Source organism: Pomacea canaliculata, linkage group LG5 (genome assembly GCF_003073045.1).
Source record: "Pomacea canaliculata isolate SZHN2017 linkage group LG5, ASM307304v1, whole genome shotgun sequence".
Taxonomy (NCBI): Eukaryota; Metazoa; Mollusca; class Gastropoda; order Architaenioglossa; family Ampullariidae; genus Pomacea; species Pomacea canaliculata.
The window spans coordinates 4,255,023-4,275,308 of NC_037594.1; the positions used below are offsets into that span (position 1 = coordinate 4,255,023).

Consider the following 20,286-nt stretch of genomic DNA (forward strand, 5'->3'; position numbering starts at 1 on the left):
CACATATGCAGAAACTAACCAAATAAAAGCTAGTTGCCAGCAACTCAATGAAATTAGCTGAATCATAATCATAATCTCTTTAACATGATCATAAAGTCTGCATACCATCATCATCACGAGGCACTCGAGTATCTAAGGCAGAGGGCTGAGGGGTGTCTGAGTTGTCAATGGGCACATGATGATCATGTGTCCATGTACTGAAGAACCATTCGTTCTGTGCAGTCAAAACAAAAGACATAAGTAACGCAATGTCATGCATACCCACTAATTATTATCACCATCCTTCAAACAAAAATATTGGGTGGATGGCAAAAATGGTGATATAAAAGAATAAAAGAAACCAGAGGGGAAATCTGTTCTGCCACAAGATCTGGTGATAGGCTGGGAGTGCAAGATAACAAGAAGCTGATGGTATTTTCAACCGTACATCAGTTTCTCATTACTTTGTTTTTAATCTTAGCCCACAAACTTTTTTATTATAGGTCTGATCATAAAGCCCATTACACACTTACAAAGCATAAAATCAAGTAAGAAAATTTTTATTTTAACTGATAGTAGCTTTTTTAAAAATACGTTTTAAAAACTGAAATAAATATCACTCACATGCAGTATGATACTTTCAACGATGCGACACTGATCTGACATGTCAGTGACTAATGACACAGTATCATCCTCCACTTTGCGAATCAAAGTTGGCCCAAACATGATGGCCAGGTTCCTGGCATCCATCTATAGACATAAAGATCAGTGTTTAACATTTACATTCACAGCATGCAGATCAGCTTAATCATTTCTGGAAAATTGTGACTCTATAGCAATTATGTTTTAGTTTTTTTATGTTACTGTAGATGTTTAGGGGCACATTGGTTAATTAAGGAAACCAATTAGAGACTTCCAATAAATGTTAAAACATTTCCTCTGGTGATGTCTTCTATTATGACTCCACTTGCCCCAACATACAGATTAAAACAAAATTCACACATTTCAAGAATTTTTGGCAGAAAAGATGATGGATATGTGCACTGAAAAGTGTGTACAGGCAATTATAATTATGCATGTGTGTTTATACAAGTACACATTTGTCTGTCACAACAACGCAAAATTCTTATGCAAACTTAAGAATAAATCATCTTATTGTTTAATGAGGCTGTGAAACAGATGAAGCATCTACACAGCCTCATAAACATACCATGCACAACAAGCTGGATTTCACGATCCATATTCACACTACATTAGAGGTAGTCTTTCTTCCACTGTTCCTGAAGCTGCTTACCTTATTGATGTGCCCATGTGCAGCCACTCGACTAAGGTGCTCAGCCAGGTGCTTGAAAGTTTCATAGTGCTGCTCAGGTAAGGTGTGCAATAGGCGTTTAAGCTTCAGCATGCGCTTCTCAGGGTTTTGATTACGATTGGCTTCGATGAATTTATCATACAGAGCTGTCAGACATACCACAGACAGAAATGCTAAATTAGAACTACTTGTTTTTCTAGTTTAGCTTATTGAGTGAAGCATTTCAATCTTAGATCAACAACCTACTATTTGACTCACAAGGAAGTGCAGGCAGATTCTAGGAAAAGAACATCTGGTTTATGGACCTCAACAACAGATGGATACACAGGCTGAAGACAACCATTTCAATTTCAGTAAATAGCCACATCAGTGACAATACATGCAATAAAGCCAGTGATGACAGTTACAGGCAGGAAGATGACAGCCAGTGATAAGCACAAGCAGGCAGAGAGCAAATAGAGGAAAGAGACAAAAAAGGCGAATAAGTCTTACACAGGCAAAACTATATTATAAAAAAATGTCAATAAAAAAAACTAATAGCAAAGAAAAAAAAAGAAGAAAAAGAAAATTGGAAATAGCTTCTAATTTTCTTAAAATGGGGCCCATAATGATTATTTCATAAAAATATTAGAAACATAAGAAAATAAAGAAACAAATGGATTACCTGTAGTGACCAGAGGTTCAGGCAGTTTACGGAAAAAAGCCTTGAGAAGGGAGCTAACCACATTGACATCAAGCCACTTGTCGTTATCCATGTTGAGGTTCTCAATGCCCCGATTCAGTTCTTCTTGCATGTGACCCACAGCAACTGAATTGCCTGGCACCCGGTACACCCCAACCACTTCTAACCCTCGTGCTTCGACAATCCGTGTGCAAAGTTCCACAATCAGTGGGACATACTGCAAAACAAAGTATTTTAATATAAAATACAAAATAAATGTGAAACTATTGTAATGATGAGCTTTTAAGTAACACGCAGAAAACAGGACACAAAAATATAATAGTAACATGGTGTGTGCAAGTGAAACCATTTCAAGGCAAAAGTTATCTCTAAAACCATAAAAATTTTGAACCAGCACAGACCTCATTATTTGGAGAAGGAAAGCAGTCTTCCAGAGGCACACCAAATGTGAACTTTGAGAGGTCCTCACTTTCAGCTTCGGCCCCACCTCCATGGCTACCTTCTTCATTTGTCTGCTTCTTGAAGCTACGTGGCATGATGAGTCCCTTCCAGCCCTTTCTGCTACCACTTTCCTCTGCAATATGACCATGAAGTAAATAAACAGCATTTTCTACTATGTAATAAGGAAGCAAAAAGCAGCATCTACCATATAAAATTCAGTATTCAAGGGTGGCCATGTATTCTTGCATTTTGTGGAAGTGGAATATTTGGACAAACAGTCTCGAAAAGGAATAAATAAGACTTAAATACCATTCTTTTTGCGTCGTACGCTTGGTGAGTGAGGCAGCTTGGCTTTGAAGGACAACGCTGCCAATTTCTTTGTTTTTTCCTTCTCCTTTTCTTTCTCCTTCTCCTTGTCACGATGAACTGCTTGAGGAGAGGTCTGAACACTACTCTGTTCTGACTGCGTACTTGCCTTGCGGCGAATCAACTCAAGGCTGCCCATCCCATCATCCTGTCAACATAAAAAGAGAGTTGTTGAACCAAACAACCAAAAACACAAGTTACCAAACCAAGTTCTACATCCTCTTCTGAGTATTTCGGACACATGTAAAGTTGAAAGAATTTGCACACCTGCTATGCTACAAGGTAAACTATAACTGTTTGATGTGACCTGTAATGTGCAAGTGAGTTTGCTAGAAAAGTTGTAGTTACTCTGCATTCACTGGATGCTGAATGTTTCACAGCATTCAATAGTAACTGTTTATGTTTAGGTACAGAGTGAGTTTTTACAATGGCTGCTATTAGCTGCCATTTGATCCGGAAATCAAGTGAAAGTAGAAAGAACCTACTGGAGCTACTTTTTCAAGCGTCACAGTAAGGACAACTTGCCAAGAAAAGGAAGCAATGTTACAGCAGTGATCAAGAGAGTACACTGGACTAAAAAACTTGAGTAGGGAGGTCTGGTGTACATTAGCAGCAGCAACAATAGCTTACCTTACCATAGCAACTTAAGGAAATAATGAGGGACTAAAAACTTACATCATGATCAGGACTGTTGTTAGTTTTGATGGCCTGTATCCAAGACATCATGGTTCCTTTGTCCTCAGCCTGTAGCAGGTAAACAGATTCTGTGTAGGTTGTCAGTCGGAAGACATTCTTGCGCTTGCGACTGTAGTCATGGACTATTTCCACAAGGCACGACTTAATGGACACAGGTGGCTCCTCGAAACCAAATGCTGACTGCTGCAGAAAAATAATAATATGCACTCATAATGAAATCTGCATAATTCAAACCATGGACAGCTCAATTCATTTTTATAGTTGTGTATTTTACACTCATGCATGTGTGCACACCCACACACATGCTGATTAAATTTCTCTATATGACCAAAGAAGACTGCAGCTCACCCCACTAGTCTCTCTACGATCCTTAAGAAGAAACAGCGCATGACCCCGCAACACTGCCCACACCTGCTTCCATGACCTGTCACTGCATTTCTGTCAGAAACAAATTTAGGCGTAAGATCTTCATTTATTCATAAAGCATGCATTGGGTATCAAATATTAAGTAGCTTTATAATGTGACAGGTGTATTTGCACACACATATATACATTAATGTACTAAAAATATTCTAACCTCCAAATTATTTCTCCTTGTCATTTCTTAGTAGTCAAACCTCTCTACTGCAAGCCACGGTAAAAGTTCAAAAGACAATCATGGAGAAAGAGGTATAAAGAATGAAAAAAAAGGTCGTCAGATCAAATTAAATATAAGCACTTAAAGAAAGGTAATTCTGCTCTTTGACACTGCTGACCTTGCCATCATAGACAGACACCTTGCACCACATAGGCCCTTCACGTGTGATGTCTGGCAAAGGACTTTCTAGGGCTTTACGCTCAGTTGCCTCAAGGATAGTAGGAGTCTGTTTACAAATCATATTTTAGAGCTTTTACAGACACGTGCATATACTACTTAATGCAAAAAATACATTAATGAAAAGATTATATAGCAAAAATTAATTTCAGTAAGCATCTCTAGCAATTTTTAACACTTGACAGTGAATAAGGGATTAATTGCTATCATACAGAGTAATAAAAAAAGATTATATAATACGATGTTATTGATAAGCATCTTTGAGAATTACAAAGCTGATGACATAAAAGTGATCTGTGTTTACAGAGAATTTTCACTTCTTGTTTCCTTTTGCTTACTAACCTGTTTTGGGTCAAACAATTAACTCCCCATGTCTACAAAGTAGATAAACTTTGCATAATTACTTCTAGTCAGGTTAGTATCCAATTATTTTTCTGGCATGTGCAAGCTCTAATATAGTGTCCAACAAATGACACAAGCTCAATTTTCTTTTCTTGATAAAGACTTATGTCTACAAAATCTTTTAAGTACGCCATTTGTAGCCTCTCAATATTTAACTGATTTTGATAGCAATTATGCACACACACACAAAATTGGGAGTTATGATTCAGTACTTTTGCATCATTACTATTTTAACTTTCTTTCTACTTCTGATGGCTGATGTGTTAAAGCTAAATTATTTGTGATAACAGGATATTTACTGCTATAAAAATGAACTCTGCAAAACATTTGTAATGAAGTTGATTTTATGAGCAACTTGACTTAATCTCTTTTATAAACAAATAAATAATTATGTTTCTTTAATGTCCTCAGCAACTTCCAGGTACCTCTAAGGTTGATTAGTGTGCATACACATTTTACATTCACCCATCTTACAGTCAAAATATTTTCATACTCCCTTTGACATGTGACTATAATAATATGATTATTTTCTGTTTGCTTATTTACTACACATTTTTCCATGTAGTTGAAGATGTAAATATAGCAATGTTCTGTATCAATTATGATTTTATACACAGGCTAAAACTTATAACCATCATATTTTCCAGATCTGGCTTGACTGCATGTTATTCTTAAGCTTCTCAACATGTCAAATGTTAAATTCAAAACCAACTGCATAAAGCATGCATGAACTATCAAAACGCAGGATGAATGAATGCTACTCACAGATCTGAAGAGATGCCCAGACCAGAGGATCAGCAACAGATTGGGTAAAGAGCGAAACATAAAAACTGGGATTAGTTCATCAGAAATATTATCTGTCAGTGCATAAAGTCTGTGAAGTACAAGAGGTTAGCAGCAACACAATCTGTAAAGCATCTGAGGATGGAACAAGCGTGCAAAAACTACAAAAAGCATGTGACAAGTTTGGCAGGTTCAAATTATTAATTGGTCAGCTTGAACTAAAGCATTGAAATGCACAACAGGTGAGTGGGCTGCTAGTTCCAGCATATGACCAAACTCATACATATGGCAGTGTATGAGTTCACCTGCACATCTAACTCCCACCACACACCTGTTCACCAAAGAAGCTCTTCAGTTTGTTGAGGCTGTACTGCCGATGCACAGGAGTTAATCTGTTGACACACACAAGTGCTAGCCATAACACCATCATTTAATCTACTGTCAATTGTTTGACTTGCTGGGATAGGTTCACATTAAAGCAACATTGCTCCCATGACTTTTTCAGTCCACTAGAACTCAAGTCAACAGGCTGCTGAACACATCAACATCACAGTGACATTGAACAAGACTGCTACTTGCCATGGGATGAGCCACTCCAGCTGATATAAATCATCAAGCCTTCTACAACACTTAGAGCCATCTACAAGCTAATATCAAATCTGACAGTTGCTGGTAATTAATGTCTTCATCCAAATATTACGCATCATAAATGATAAGTAAACAAACTCTAGCATCACACAAAGTTCCACCAGCCAGTTTAAAAGACCAAAACACAAAAGCATACAGTGCTCTAAAGACCTCATTTGTAACACTAATATAAACACCGCAGCTCACCTTTTCAGAAGCTGCATGCCCAAAGTATAGACACTAATGTGATAGAATGGTTGAGCAAATAAAATATGTCAGCTATCAAAAGCGCATAGGTAGAAAACATGCTAGTGGTGAATGCAAATTTTTGCCATATTCCTACCATCTATGGGAAGTTCATAGACTCTGCTTGATTTGTGAATTAACCTCCAAAACATTTTCATTTTAATTCTGTTAAAAACCCATAATAAGATGCATTACAGGCAACTCCCAATGAAATTCAATTATGGCAAAGATTCTGACACCATTAACATTAAAAAACCCTCCACATCACTTTATCATTTCATTGTGCACCTTATGAGAGAAAGGTAGAAAGAGAGAATTTCCAGATATGAATATTTCAGTTTTAACAACAAGTTAGTCAAGTGACATCCAAAGCACAGATATGTTGAACCTACACCTACATGTCCATAATCACATTACGCACAATGTATATTTTGTTACACGAATACCACACATGTCAATTACTGATTTGAATAAGCTCGATTCAAATGAAGTGGTGGTCTAATGCTGACAATAAAATCACAGAAAAGCTGAAAAATTCAAAATCCACAAAAACAACAGAAAGGACTGGAATGCTGTTTTACAGTCATATAACAGTGATATGTAGAACAGATTGCATACAAATATACAGCTTGTATATAAAATAATCACTCCAAGACTTAATGTATGTTTATTCCTGAAAGAAAATCTATAATGCTTTGTGCCTGAATTTTCTCTTGCAGCATTTGACTAAAGAAAAAGTACTCAGTAGTCGGTGAGTCTGAGACTATTTTCATCATCTGCTCATTGAGATGTTTCAGTTTCCCATTTCTGAAATATTTTTTGCATTTAATAGTTTCATGGCTGTAAACTGTTACTATATTTTAAAGGATGAAAAGCGAACACTGATGAAATCTTATTGTGCACCTAACTGCTGTGGGCAGCATAACATGAGAGTGACATAGCATGTTGTTTTGGTACTCGAGTAGTATTCTGTGCCACGTGTTGATTACAGGTACAAACTGAGTACTTTGCAACCAGATATTTTATCAACTGCTCCATATAAGAATTTACAGAGTAGATAATTTTTCCCCAATATCTATAGATATCCGTTAAAAAAAATCTATCAGTATTGTCTCTTAACATCCTACTGTCACTCTTAACTCATTCTTTTAGAACTATGCTTTCAGACAATATATGCAATGAGAAGTGAAACATGAGAAATATGCTTCATGCCATATTTAAGGCAATTGCAGGAAAACACTAGCTGCTACCAAGGCACATAATGTCTTATTAAGCAGGAAAATTGCAATTTTTTCCCTATGACCATATCTCCAGGTTAAACTCTCCTGCCCCTCAACTCCTTCTAAATCCTTATGGGGATACTACAATGTCATCTGCTGCGTGAACCATACAGTTATCACAAAATGCCTCCCCCCCACCCCACACACACACACACACACAAATTAAAACAGCTATCTTTTAATACACATGTTAAGAAGTATACATGTCCTACTAGATACAAGCGTTCAGAACACTAACAGCTTAGCAGTTAAAGCCATGGTATCCAAGGTAGTTGCTGATTCAATGTGTCACACTCCCACATGACACAGCAGCTGAAGGGGTACCTGTATCCATAAGGTGCTGGGGGGAGGAAAGGCAGTGAGGGAGAGGAGATAAGTACATCCCTCACAATAAAGATGGTCAGGACAAGTGGTCCAACTTCATTTTTTTTAAAACAAGTATTCTGCTCTATAATGCCAGTTTCATCTAAATATAGCATTATCATCCATGATCAAACTGTACATAATGAAATGGCAGATACACAGTAAGGTAGTGCTGAACCTCTGCAAATGCATCACAAGAACTTGCTAATCTTCTTGTCTACTGCCATTTGGATCATGTTGCTCTATTTGCCTACTGGCATTTGGATTATTTTGCTCTATTTGCCTGCTAGAATTTTGATCATGTTGCTTTATTTACTTACTGCCATTTGGATCTTGGTGTTCTACTTGCCTACAGGCATTTGGATCTTCTTGTTCTATTTGCCAACTGGCATTTAGATTTTGGTGTTCTATTTAGATAAGCCTAATGTTTGGTACAGGCTGTTTTAAGCTTGCACCTAGTTTAGTCTGTTTACGACATTTTCAAAACTATATAAATGTAATGAGCTATTCTTATGCAATTCACTATGACTAAGACAATGTGCTTTGATAGAAAGATATAAGAATGAGTTAAGACAGGTATTCTTCAGTTTTAGAGCAATCTTTTATATTTTGTACATACGGTGGTTCTTCTGGGATGGTTAAGTTGAAGCTAGTGCCTTGCACTGTGGTGGTGGCATTATTTGACCGATCACGGGCTGTTGCCATCAGGTAGGATGTTCGGCGGTGCAGCTTGGCCGTAGAGTCCTCAATCATTGCTGAAATAACAAATTGATCATGACTCCACCACCATTACTCTACACTAGGGAATAACATGGCTGTTAGGATCTTTGTTATGACCACTCAAGTCTTTAATGGATGCTAGCAGTAACTAGTCAAAAAATAACAAGCACTTCTACTAGGTTCTAAACTTTACAGAAACAGCCATTATAAACTTGCTGTGATGCAATCTTTGTTTTCTGCCTCCTGAGACAATAGTAGCACCCTAGATGCAGTTTCAAGGGATGTGACAAGAAAGTGGAGGTGCATAAAGTTTTAAAATAAAATTTCAGGAACCCATTCAACAGCCCTATGTCGAATAAACAAACAGGCAGCATGAAAAGATCTGAAAAATACAAAGATCCCCTGCAACATGTTCCTGTAAGGACCTCTTTCTCTTCACCTGCAGTCTTTTTACGAAGAATGACAGATGAGAGTGTATCCACACTACTGGTGGACAGTGATGGCGATGTGACTTGTGGCATGTCTTGACAACCAAAGCTAACTGCACTATCACTTGCTGACATCACTGCAGGGAAGAAAAACAATGGTTGGAATCAGTTAATTATAATGTCCATCTTTTAATAATCTATTTTACTGGTTCTGTATACTCATACTGGTTACACTTAATATCAACTCCTATCTACACCTGCTACCCTCCCAATCTCTTCCAAACCCTTCATGTAGGACTAAAACTGGGATTCATTAAAACTAAGTTTTCAGTTTTCCTCAGCTGAGGCATTTGAAGTCTAAACAAGGATTTTTATTAGTTACTTTATGAGCCAAGTATCTTTGTTGTCTTCCATGACCATTGCAGAAGCAGATGGTCAAGTGTTTTTGTTACATCAGCAGTGTCTAACCCTAAGTCACTCAACATGTCAAATGTTAAATTCAAAACCAACTGCACGCAATCGATTACACTCCCATGTCATACAGTATGCTTAACCCAGTAGTTCCAGCTATGAAGAGGGTATCCGACTCTTTAAAGAGTTGGGGAAGGTAAGACAGCAAGGAAGAGGAGTTGGATACCACACTCATCAGAACTGACTCCCATGTAAATCAAAGCTCTAACACCTCATTCTCTAATGACATCCATGCACATGACTACCTTACTTTAATTATGACCATAACCTACCACCAAAACTGATGTGAAATTTTGTATGCAATATGTTTTGGATCAGGGTGTATTAAAGAAAAAAATAAAAGGCATAAATATATATTTTTATTGCTGCTGATCAATTTTCCCCTTCTGTAACCTTTTTATAGTGGGGTTTTCAAAAGAAAAACTGTACAATGCAAGTTTATCTACAATATGCCTGCACATGTGTATAAACCACACACCTGAGCTGAGGTTAGCACCTGGTGGTGGGAGGTATCTGGAGGGACTGGCCTGATGATCATCCCTATCCACCTGGTCATGTTCTGGTGATGGGGTCAAAGTGTCTGGAAAATGTAAAAACGTTAGTGGTTTATTTTAAGCAAACAGGTATCTAAGTGCTCTCACTTAAATAATACAGTGATACCTCGGTTCTCGAACGCCTTGACTTTCGACCAAATCGGTATTCGACCAGGAAATTCAAGAAAATTTTGTCTTGGAATCCGAACAAATATTTGGAACTCGAACATCCGAACGTCCGAGATGAGCCGAGTTGAGCCGAATGGCGTTCATTCGGCACAGCGCGCCTTGCTTGCGTCATCAGTGTGAGTGCAGAGAGAGAGAGTCACGTTTTTGTGGAGAGAGTCATGAAATGTGTGCAAAATGGGCAGAAATCGCAAATTTTGTTGAACAACATCACCCTGATAAAGTGGTAGCAAATAGAGCAGTTAACATTTTTAATGACAATGTTATGTCCACTTTCCGCAAAATTTTGCAAAGGAGAAAAAAACAGCAAACAATTGACAAATTCTTCCGTAAAGAAATCAGACAAGCAACTGCAGAGCAAGATTCTGATTCTCCTCAGCAAAAGATACAGAGAACAGAAACAACGAAGAGCAGTTACCCTCTGTTTTTATTGAAGAGGACTCCCCTTCAAAACAATAACCATCCCCCTTCCCTCTTCCCTCCACATTCATTCCCTCCTGCCATAAAGTTTGGTACAGGTACAGGTTCTCGACCGTCCTCCCGGAACGAATTATGTTCGAGAACCGAGGTATCACTGTATAAATAAATCTTTTCTTGTGTTTCTTTATATTTTAAAATGCAATCCACTATTAACCTCAAATGAAGGTTATTAATAGTATGTGCATTATTCTCCACACTCCATCATTTCTTCTGCCTTCGATTTAAAAGAAACTAGAAAGTCCTTGGCAACATTCTGGCCATAATATAATAGTTATAAAAAACTTTAAGCACCAGCCTTTACTGCTTTTAGCGAAGATAAAACTTAAGACTCAGATGAAAAACAATGGATAGAGGCAGAGAAGAAAGATGTACCAGGTGTGTGCATAAAACAAATTTTAACTTGTAAGTGAAATATAGACATTTAAAAAAATACAGACAAAATTTTTGCAGAGTTTAAAAGCTAGAGACGTGTTTCCTCAAACAATGCCTTAATCTGCATTTCTTCCATGATTTATATCAAAAATAATAGTTAAATGCCACCATTTAGGAAGCACGACAGATGCAATGCTTGTTAATGATTTTGTTGAATGAGGACTGTGCACAAAAAAAGAAATAAGTGTATGCTTATCTTCATAGCATGGCTTGGAATAGATCACTAAGATCTTCTTGTAAACTGAATGGCTGGCTGTCAGTGCTTGAATGAGTGTCTCAGTGAACCAGGTGTGCAGCTCATGGTTACTCATAGCCTGCGTTGGGACTGCTAATATATGTCTGTTGAAAATCTTCACTAAAATCTACTTGCCCAGTATATGCTGAAAATACTTACTAAAGTTCACTGGATAGAAACACAGCTGATTCCTTAGTAGCTGTGGCTGTGTTAACGTGGCTACACACATCCACAGGACTATACTTGGTGTATGTGTTTATGCAGCACTGCTGTAGCTGTTCGGTTGGATATATAATGAACAGCCATTGTTTGTTGTATGTGGTACTGTTTAATAAATAATATGCTGTACCTTACATGCATTAAATAAGGTATTATTGCTATTCAATACAAGAACTTTTCAAAGTTTGCTAGCAGTGGACCAGCTCCACACTTTCCTGCAGTTGTGGACTCCCTTAAATGTAAGCCAGGTTTCACAGGACAGTTACTTTCAACCAACAGGAAGTATGTGATGACCGACATCAAAAGCACCTTTCAGGGGAAGAGAGGAACAAGGGAAAATCTTCTGTCACACAGACCACATCACTTAAGGACTGTTATCATATAGTGATAATAGACTAAAAATCAAATGACCATGCACTGTCAAAAACTGACTGAACTCTACCCAAAGTTTGTCACCAACAATAGAGATATGTAAATTAGATGAAACCTTTATCAAGACTGTTGATATCATGTAGTATAGTTGTTTTACAACTATGGGAGGAATTTTTGGAAATGACTAGCACCCTCAGGTTAGCAATAAAACAGCAGCTTCTGGTAGAAGGCAAAGAGAACTGCACCAGTGACCGTGTTTGAGTGAGGCATTTGTTGGACAGCTGTATTATGCTCAACTCTAAAGGCATTCAAAACACAAATGTCACATTTCTAGGCTACTGTAGGCAATGAAATTTAACACTCTGCAAAACTAATGATCATCTTGCATATACTGAACAAAAATTCAGAAGAAGACCAGATGTTGCCCAGAGGAACATATTTCAGTTGAAAGTTTCAGAATGGGGCATCTGATATACTAAAACATGTAGTTTCTAAACATTAGGCATTGTGGCAAATGGGTGTCTAAGTCTCGATTAGGAGTAATATATGTGGGATTTTATACATTAGTATGTATTTCATCAGCAGGAGGCTAAAAACAGTTAGAAGGTGGTAAAAACAAGACCACATAGTGTAATAATAACTTACAGCATGTAGTTCTAAACTAATTGTGGTATTGCTCCTTCCACCAACCTATTTTAACTTTCTCTCTTCTCTTGTGAATCATAGGGAAATAAACTAAACAATATTACCACCTATAGCACCAAACTGCGGTCCTATGCTCATCGAGGAGCAACAATAAATAAACACAGCACCAAATTAAAAGTGGTGTTAAGTCAAGCAGTGCACTCTTGCTTTCAGCCTTGTATTCTGCATGGTTTAGAAATGTGTGCATATATATAAATATGTGAATTTATATATACATGTATAAAATAAAGACATAGGCATTGTGGCATGTGATAATGGATAGGTGGTATTTTGTGGGGGTGATGTCTATTTTTATCAATATTCAGATAAAAATATAAGGACTGGATCATACGTTTGTCTTACCCAAAACATTGGGTTTGGGTTAAAATCTGGCAAAAAGTGAGAAGTGGTGGGAGTTTCTAAGGTAGCTTATCAAACAGGCAGAGCAGGCAAGAACACCGGATGCATAGAATATAACATGCTGGATGCCGAAAGTTGGATCTTCGCTCTTAAACAATAGGCCACCCTCATTACATACTCTTTCCTTCCTTTTGCTTTCCATCTATACCATAATCATTGTCAAGGCATTGATAATATTTTCAGTCTTTAAAAATGTCTCATCTAATGCTATATCATCTACCTGTGTTAGGGTTAATCTACTCCCAACTAATTAAACACGTTAAATCCTGATTACAAGCTTTCGATTCATTGTACAGTTTTTGCCAGTAAAGGTAGTAATTTTTCCAGTTAAATGGGTTGGTGTCACAAAGGAAAATAACCCCTTTATTCCAGATGACAGCAGTGTAAAACTGGATCACTAAATGGTTACAGGTGATTTACATGTTGCAATGTTTTCAAGAATTGCATGTACAACACTGTGGTTGAAATGTTGCATTGCAATATCCTTCTCTAGCTTTCCAAAGGTCACCTGCAACTAACTTTCAAGGTCAATCATAAGAACATCTTGCAAACTTCTGCAAAGTGTGGTTCACTGCAACCTATGAAGAGCCTCTTAAGTGCTGTCTAAGCAGTCGATGCTGTGTGCTTATGGTTATACTTGTTCAAAAAAAAGTGTGTACATTTCTGACCAAAGCAGCTCAACTTCATTTGCTAAAACATTTAGGAATATAAATAAAAAAATCAAAACACCAACTTACATCGGGAAGATGGAGTGTTAATTGCTGACAGATAGGAAGGCTTACGAGCAGGACGAGAACCTCCTGTATCAAGAAGGCTCAAGCGAGGCTGCAAGTACTCCACTTCATAGCTATGGGTGTGCCACTCCGGCTCAGACTGGGGCCAGCTGTGGATTGATGATGGTCTTGAATGGCTGGACTGAAGAAGAGGCTCCGATACCTGCATGGGGCTAGAATCGCGCTTCAAGGGCTGAACAATCTGCACTGGCTGAAGAGGGTGAATTGGCTGCACCTGTTGCTGGCTGGAATGCAACTCAAGACACACAGGCTGGCGAATTTCTGATGGAATCCCTTGCTGTCCACTCTGACACACTGGCACAACCTCCAGCACCGGTGGTGATGAAATGTTTTGTGTACTTGGCGACACATAAACCCTAATGGGGCTGCTCCCTTTAACACTAACTGCAGCAAACTCACTGCCATCCTGAGTGCTAGAATCAGCCACTTGCTCTTCACGAGTGTTCTCTGCCACCATAGTCCCATCTGTTTCTGTCCCTGAACTTTGCTCCAACGACAGCCTCCGCACCTTAACTGCTGGGTGAGACTTGGGCTGAGGAGTGGACTCCCTTGTCTGTGTCTCCTCAGTGTCTTCATCAGATGATTTTTCGAAACTAGCCATTCGGGTGGCAACACTAGCAAACTTACGCTGAGAGGTGAGCTTTTCAAGCTCTGATAGGTGGTTGTTGGGAGACTTCTTAATGGAAGTGTTCTCATTCTTCCCATTTTCAAACAGCACCTTGCGCTGCCACACAGAGCGATTGCGATCAGCAGCAGCTAGAGGACCTGCAAAGCCTGGCTGCACTTCCAAAGACTGTCCAGTGTCTGGAGACTGCAAACGTTGGACAGGTGATGATCTCTGCACATCGATCTGTGTGTGTCGCGGTGAGCGGGTCACAGCAAATGAGCTGCCATAACTATGCTGAGGCGAGCTACCTACACTTCCATTCACTGGAATTCGAACCACGAAAGTAGTATGTCCTGAGGCACTCCCAGTGTCAAGGGTTCTAGTTTCCATCTGCAGAGAGCTGCCCATGCTTGCACGGTGAGAGCGCTCCAAACCTGGCTGAGCAGTAACGGACACAGAGCTCCCAGTGCTGGCCCTGTGAGGGCGCTCGACCATGCGAGTCCTCCCAGTGCTAGCATAGTTCTTACTGTCTGCAAATGATGACTGATTTAATACTGGCACATAATATCTCCCATCTCGACCTCTTCTACCTTTGTCCCATTCCTGTCCTGCAGAACTCAGAGTGTAGCTGTGGTAAGGAGAAGAATTCTTGGTGCCTAATCTGCTACTGGGTTCCAAATCCTTGACACCAGTTCCTTCTGGCAGGCTGCCAGCACCACTGGCATCAGCAGCAATCCTCAGTATCTGCTCCTGCTGGCCAGCACTTGAGCGTGACAGATTGTCAGCACTGGCTGCCTTATAATGTGGAGAGGTTGGCATAGTACGAGGTGGGAAGTACAGACCGAAAGAGTATTTGGTTCGACTAGGAACGCCTCCGGATAACCGAAGAGCAGAGTCCTGGGACATGGGCCTTCCAGCAGGGCCCGACATGCCCCTGTGAGAGACTCCCTCATCTCTGACCCCAGCATATCGAGATGAACTGGAGTCAGTGTCCTGAGAAACTGGGAAGTGGGATCCAGAGCGGGCATGACGCAAGCTTTGTGTTGGGAACGATGTGGGGGAAGATCCTAAGCTCTGGCTGCCAGATGGTGACACTGCCAACTCAATTGCAGACTTGTGCATGGGATTATGGCTTAAATCCTGGGAAGATGGAAGAAGATCAGAGGAACTCAGACTGAATGCTGCATCTGCTAGAGATGCAGAGCTTCCTGTGACCGACTCCACATTGTGGGATTGGTAAGCCTGCAACACAGTGGAATGCTACTAGAAAAAAACCACACACAGCTGCAACATTCATGTTAACAGTCACTGTCTCTTATCCCTTTATGTATGTACACATAAACAAACACACACGCACATGCGACATGCATGCACACACACACACACCTGTGTTAAAACACTCACCATTTGCAGAATATCTTCATGCCTTGGGACCACTAACAGCTTCAGAGACCTAGGACTTACAAAATGAAGAAAACATTAAAACACCCATATGTGTACCAGCATATAAAGGTTTTCATTACCAAGCCAAAGCTAATCTTCTAAGATTGTACCAATGACAAAAGGTTACAAAAAATTAAAAGAGAGCAGAAAAGAAATATCTGCTGATTTGTATTTTGTCGATAACTTGTACAGTGAAAAAAAGCCATTAATAAAAACTTTTTAAACTGGGCTCACTTTTTTTTTTTGTTAAATTACAAACACTCTAGACCAATGCATACACTTTAGGCACTGCTATAGGGTACACTCAATTTAAATTGTATAAATGCTCCTGGCACCAGCACAGAAGTCATGCAATGTTCAGTGCCAAGCCTGAAGCAGTGTTGATCATTAAGTTTATGAGATTCACCTTCGTAAAAAAAAGTTATATAGAAGGCCTATTTGCAAAACATTTGTAAAATATTTTTGTGCATTGCTTATTCCAACGACCTTTTTTAAAGAAATTTGTAAGGTTTTAAAAAAGCAAGTTATTTCAAATGTAAAATAAATTATTTCTCATTATTTACTAGCGTTTTGCAAACTACAGGAGCACACAGGTATATCAAAAGCACAAGGGTATCTGAATGAATATACACACACAGATTCTGAGAAGGAAAAAGGAGAAGACTGACAGAATAATAGATAAATCATACATACTTAAAATGTGAGTAAATAGTCTTTACACTCACCACATTAAAAGACTAACTTCTTCAAATTTAGTTTAAATCTATCTTTTAAAAAAGAAAGACCTGAAGCACCTTAGGTCCTGCTGAAGAAAAGGGGGTGGATAAATATTGCTGTCACTTACCTGGCATTGATTAGTGATATTACTTCAGCATAATTCTTGCCACTGATCGGTTCTCCATTGACAGCTACAATGCGATCACCAGGTGTAAGACCAGCAAGGTCTGCAGAACTGTCCTCTTGCACATTCTTTACAAAGATGGTGTCCAAGGGCTCCACCCCACCACACACTCTTCCTGCAAACACCACATCCACAAATCAACTGTTGTGCCTTTGACCATTTTATTCAAGTTTTCTACCTTGTTGAGTCCTATGTTCAGAAAAGTATGCTGCATACTCCCCTGTAATAAAAGTGAGTCTTTGTACGGCAGTAACCTAAGAATTATGAGGAGACAAGACAAGACAAGTTTATTATTAATCCACAGCGGAAATACATTTGTCAACATCAGTGGCATAAAATACTACACATACTTCAACATTCCCATACTACCACACACTTACTCAGTCCCACACATCTATGAAAAAAAAAAAAAAAAAAAAAAAACTACTACCTGTTAAAAACACATAGCACACACACATATGCATACCACCACCACTCCTACTACCACATCAAAACACTGTGGTCAAATTGTCCTTACGTCTGCAGTCATCCCAGCTCAAACTTTGAGTAAAAGTCTCTCCCACCTGAAAAATAAACATGTACATTATCATATCAGGACTAAAGTTTAACGACCATGTAACAAAAGGTAACATGGAACTCACGTTTTGCCCAATAATAAGTGCTAAATTTTGGAAACATTCATATAAATTACAACATTGCAAAATATCCCATCTACTAGCTGGGTGATACAACAAAGTAAATCTGTGGTATGCATTCAATACCCATATATCATAAAGAGTGGGTAATAAAGAAACACTACATAGATGATAAAACTTTGTCTAATAAATACAGTAAGAATATTGTTTAACACACTGGGCAGGGGTTGCAACTACATTTGATCATCCCCTGTTAATGCAATAACAGTCAAATCCCACACTAATTAGTTCTGTAAAACATTCTTCAAAGATGATCAAGCCACAGCTGAGACTAAGACACAGCTGGGACCTACACCACGCACAACCCAAAACACATCCACCTTTTTCAAACTAATGCTACTTTAAAGCATACAACAGGAGATATTTGGGTTTTGGTTGTTTTTTTTTAACTGCTCACTTACCTGACTATAAGGTTCTGTGGACTCAGGTGGGTAGACAATAAAATGGCGAAGTGTAAAGCCAAACCCCTCTGGACTTCGAAGAAGAACCACTGTTCTTGGTCCTTGCCACGACAACAGCTGACTTAGATGTCCCTGCCCGTCCCTCTCCCCCTGAAGCACATATAAATAACAATTTTCAACAACTGCTATATCTGCTGGCAATTTACCAATACTTGGCCACTAAATGCAGACAAATGAGGTGGTTAGCTCATTTAACAGATTAAATAAGGGAGGACATGCTGGTTCCTATGATGGCATCAAGCATTCCAGTGTCTTTCTCTCTTTCAACATCAAGCTGTTCTGGGGTGTTTTTCTGGTCTCACCAAGTTATTATTAGTAATCAACTGGTTGCTTGCTTTAACAGGAAATTGTTTTCATGAGTGATAATTTTACACTATGCTGGTCCTGAAAGGCAGGTCGAAACCCAAAGTACCCAGTAAAAACTCCAAGGACCAGGCCTGGAAGAGATAAAGAGAGAGAGCGTATCGAGAAGAAATCTGAACAAATCTCGTCGTATTAGTGACAAGGGCTCCGCTACTATTAAACCGCCAGCACTTCCATAATAAATCAAGTCGATCGAGACGCCTGTCTAGAAACCAAAACACCACTAAACAGCAGCGGCAACCTCACCTTCAGGTGTAAAACATCAGCCTCTGCGACGTTGTGGTGCTGTCAGGGCTTTACGAGTACCCAACATTTCTCTCCCTAGGATCTACGCCAACAGACCCCTCCCCCTCCCCCTCCCCCTGTTCCTGCTCTCATCATTCCGGCAGCCAGGTCTGAAGCGGCTGTGCACCATCACCTGGCGCCTCCAGTAAGTCTGCGAAGATCAAAGCGCCCGCTTGTCGATGAAGGATGTCAGCAGGTTGTGCAAATTACTTGTTTATAACCCCTCTCCGCGTCGCGTGCAAGAAAGCTAACCGTCTCTCTTCTCCCTCCCCACGTGCTCTCCCGGCATCGGCCGCCAGCAAGAGGAGAAATGTGATGGGATTGTCACTGCCTGAACATTCCCCTAACTGCCCCCCACCTCCCGTGCTCGTCAACTGCTTTTCTGTGATTTAGGTCTTCTAGCCATCAAATATCTACTACCGACAGAAACGAGTGTACGGAGGGTGAGGTGGGAGAATAAGCAGGGAAAAGGAGGTAGGTGAGAGTATGGGTGGGCAAGACATCAAAGGAAGAAGGCGAGTGTGTGTGCGCGTGCAGATAGCACTCTGGCAACACGACTCTCTGCACCTGACGGCTGCGAGTCACAGGCTCATCCTATCGCTCTACTGCCCTGCGCTCCGGCCTGCTTGTCCCACCCCTCGCCCCTTTAGAGACCTTCAACGCCATTAAAGGAGGCACCGTGGCACTGCCGTATCCACCCCACCCCCAACTTAAACCGTTCGCTATTTTCTATCTTTCCCTGACCTTGATTGAACCTTTATGTACCGGAGATGACTTCCTGTCGGCACCCTTTATCTGCTCACTCCCTGACACCTACGAAAATGGACGCGCCTGTACCCACACACCTAGTCATTTGTGCTCAGTTAAGAGAAAGAAACCTGCGTCAGTTCACAAGGTCCGATGCGACTGCCGGACATGCGTGAAATAATCTCTCGCGGGCGGAAACCTAATCAGCCGTGAAACAATCATCAAGCTGTCAGCCTATTACACTTGGGAGCATTGGCCACGCAGGGGCTAGCTACGTAACACTTTGTAACACCCAAAGCAGTTAGATGCAATTCTCAAATACACACTAACTATACGGAATGTAATGTAACCACAAAGCCAGCAGCAGTAAGTATAAAACAAACAATATAAAGTATGTCAGCGGCTTCGCACCTGTGATTCATACGTACGGTCACTGAAATTCTCGAGTCCGAGGTCACGCTACTGGCTGGCTGTCAACCGCTGATGCTTGACCCCACTCTCAAACTCTAACCTGGCGGAAAAGTGGCGGCACGCCGCAACCGCGTGACGCACAGTTGTGCACCATCGACGGATTCAAGCGCCAGAGGGAGGGAAGATGGTGGGAGGAGCAAGGGGAATCAGGAGAAAGATGAGGAGGAGCAGGCGAAGAGAGGGAAAACACAAGCAGGCGGCAAAAGTAAGCCAAGACCGCAACTCCGATTACACACAGCTGAGGCGAGCGGCGGCGATCAGCACCTGGGATCTGGGACTATCTGCCGGCGATCAAGCATCACACTCTTTTTCACGGCAGCGCTGGTCGAGACGGCAGAACTCCACCGC

General features: G+C 40.1%; 1 protein-coding gene across 4 annotated transcripts in view; it reads right to left on the minus strand.

Moving 5' to 3' along the window:
- Window positions 1-20,286, minus strand: part of LOC112563732 — a 49,178-nt gene that overhangs the window by 7,680 nt on the left and 21,212 nt on the right. For 2 of the 4 annotated variants that reach the window (XM_025238002.1, XM_025238006.1), the window contains 18 exons: window positions 18,013-18,162; window positions 17,434-17,479; window positions 16,860-17,031; window positions 15,977-16,031; window positions 13,909-15,814; window positions 10,089-10,190; window positions 9,151-9,276; window positions 8,611-8,746; window positions 5,807-5,867; window positions 4,232-4,339; window positions 3,825-3,914; window positions 3,456-3,659; window positions 2,724-2,928; window positions 2,375-2,547; window positions 1,956-2,190; window positions 1,274-1,437; window positions 604-729; window positions 106-214 (listed from right to left, as the gene is read on the minus strand). In XM_025238002.1, coding sequence (XP_025093787.1) covers window positions 106-214; window positions 604-729; window positions 1,274-1,437; window positions 1,956-2,190; window positions 2,375-2,547; window positions 2,724-2,928; window positions 3,456-3,659; window positions 3,825-3,914; window positions 4,232-4,339; window positions 5,807-5,867; window positions 8,611-8,746; window positions 9,151-9,276; window positions 10,089-10,190; window positions 13,909-15,814; window positions 15,977-16,031; window positions 16,860-17,031; window positions 17,434-17,479; window positions 18,013-18,162 — 4,168 coding nt within the window. Of the gene's footprint in view, window positions 1-105; window positions 215-603; window positions 730-1,273; window positions 1,438-1,955; window positions 2,191-2,374; window positions 2,548-2,723; window positions 2,929-3,455; window positions 3,660-3,824; window positions 3,915-4,231; window positions 4,340-5,806; window positions 5,868-8,606; window positions 8,747-9,150; window positions 9,277-10,088; window positions 10,191-13,908; window positions 15,815-15,976; window positions 16,032-16,859; window positions 17,032-17,433; window positions 17,480-18,012; window positions 18,163-20,286 lie in introns of all 4 variants that reach the window. The other 2 variants (XM_025238003.1, XM_025238004.1) reach the window with 2 other exon arrangements.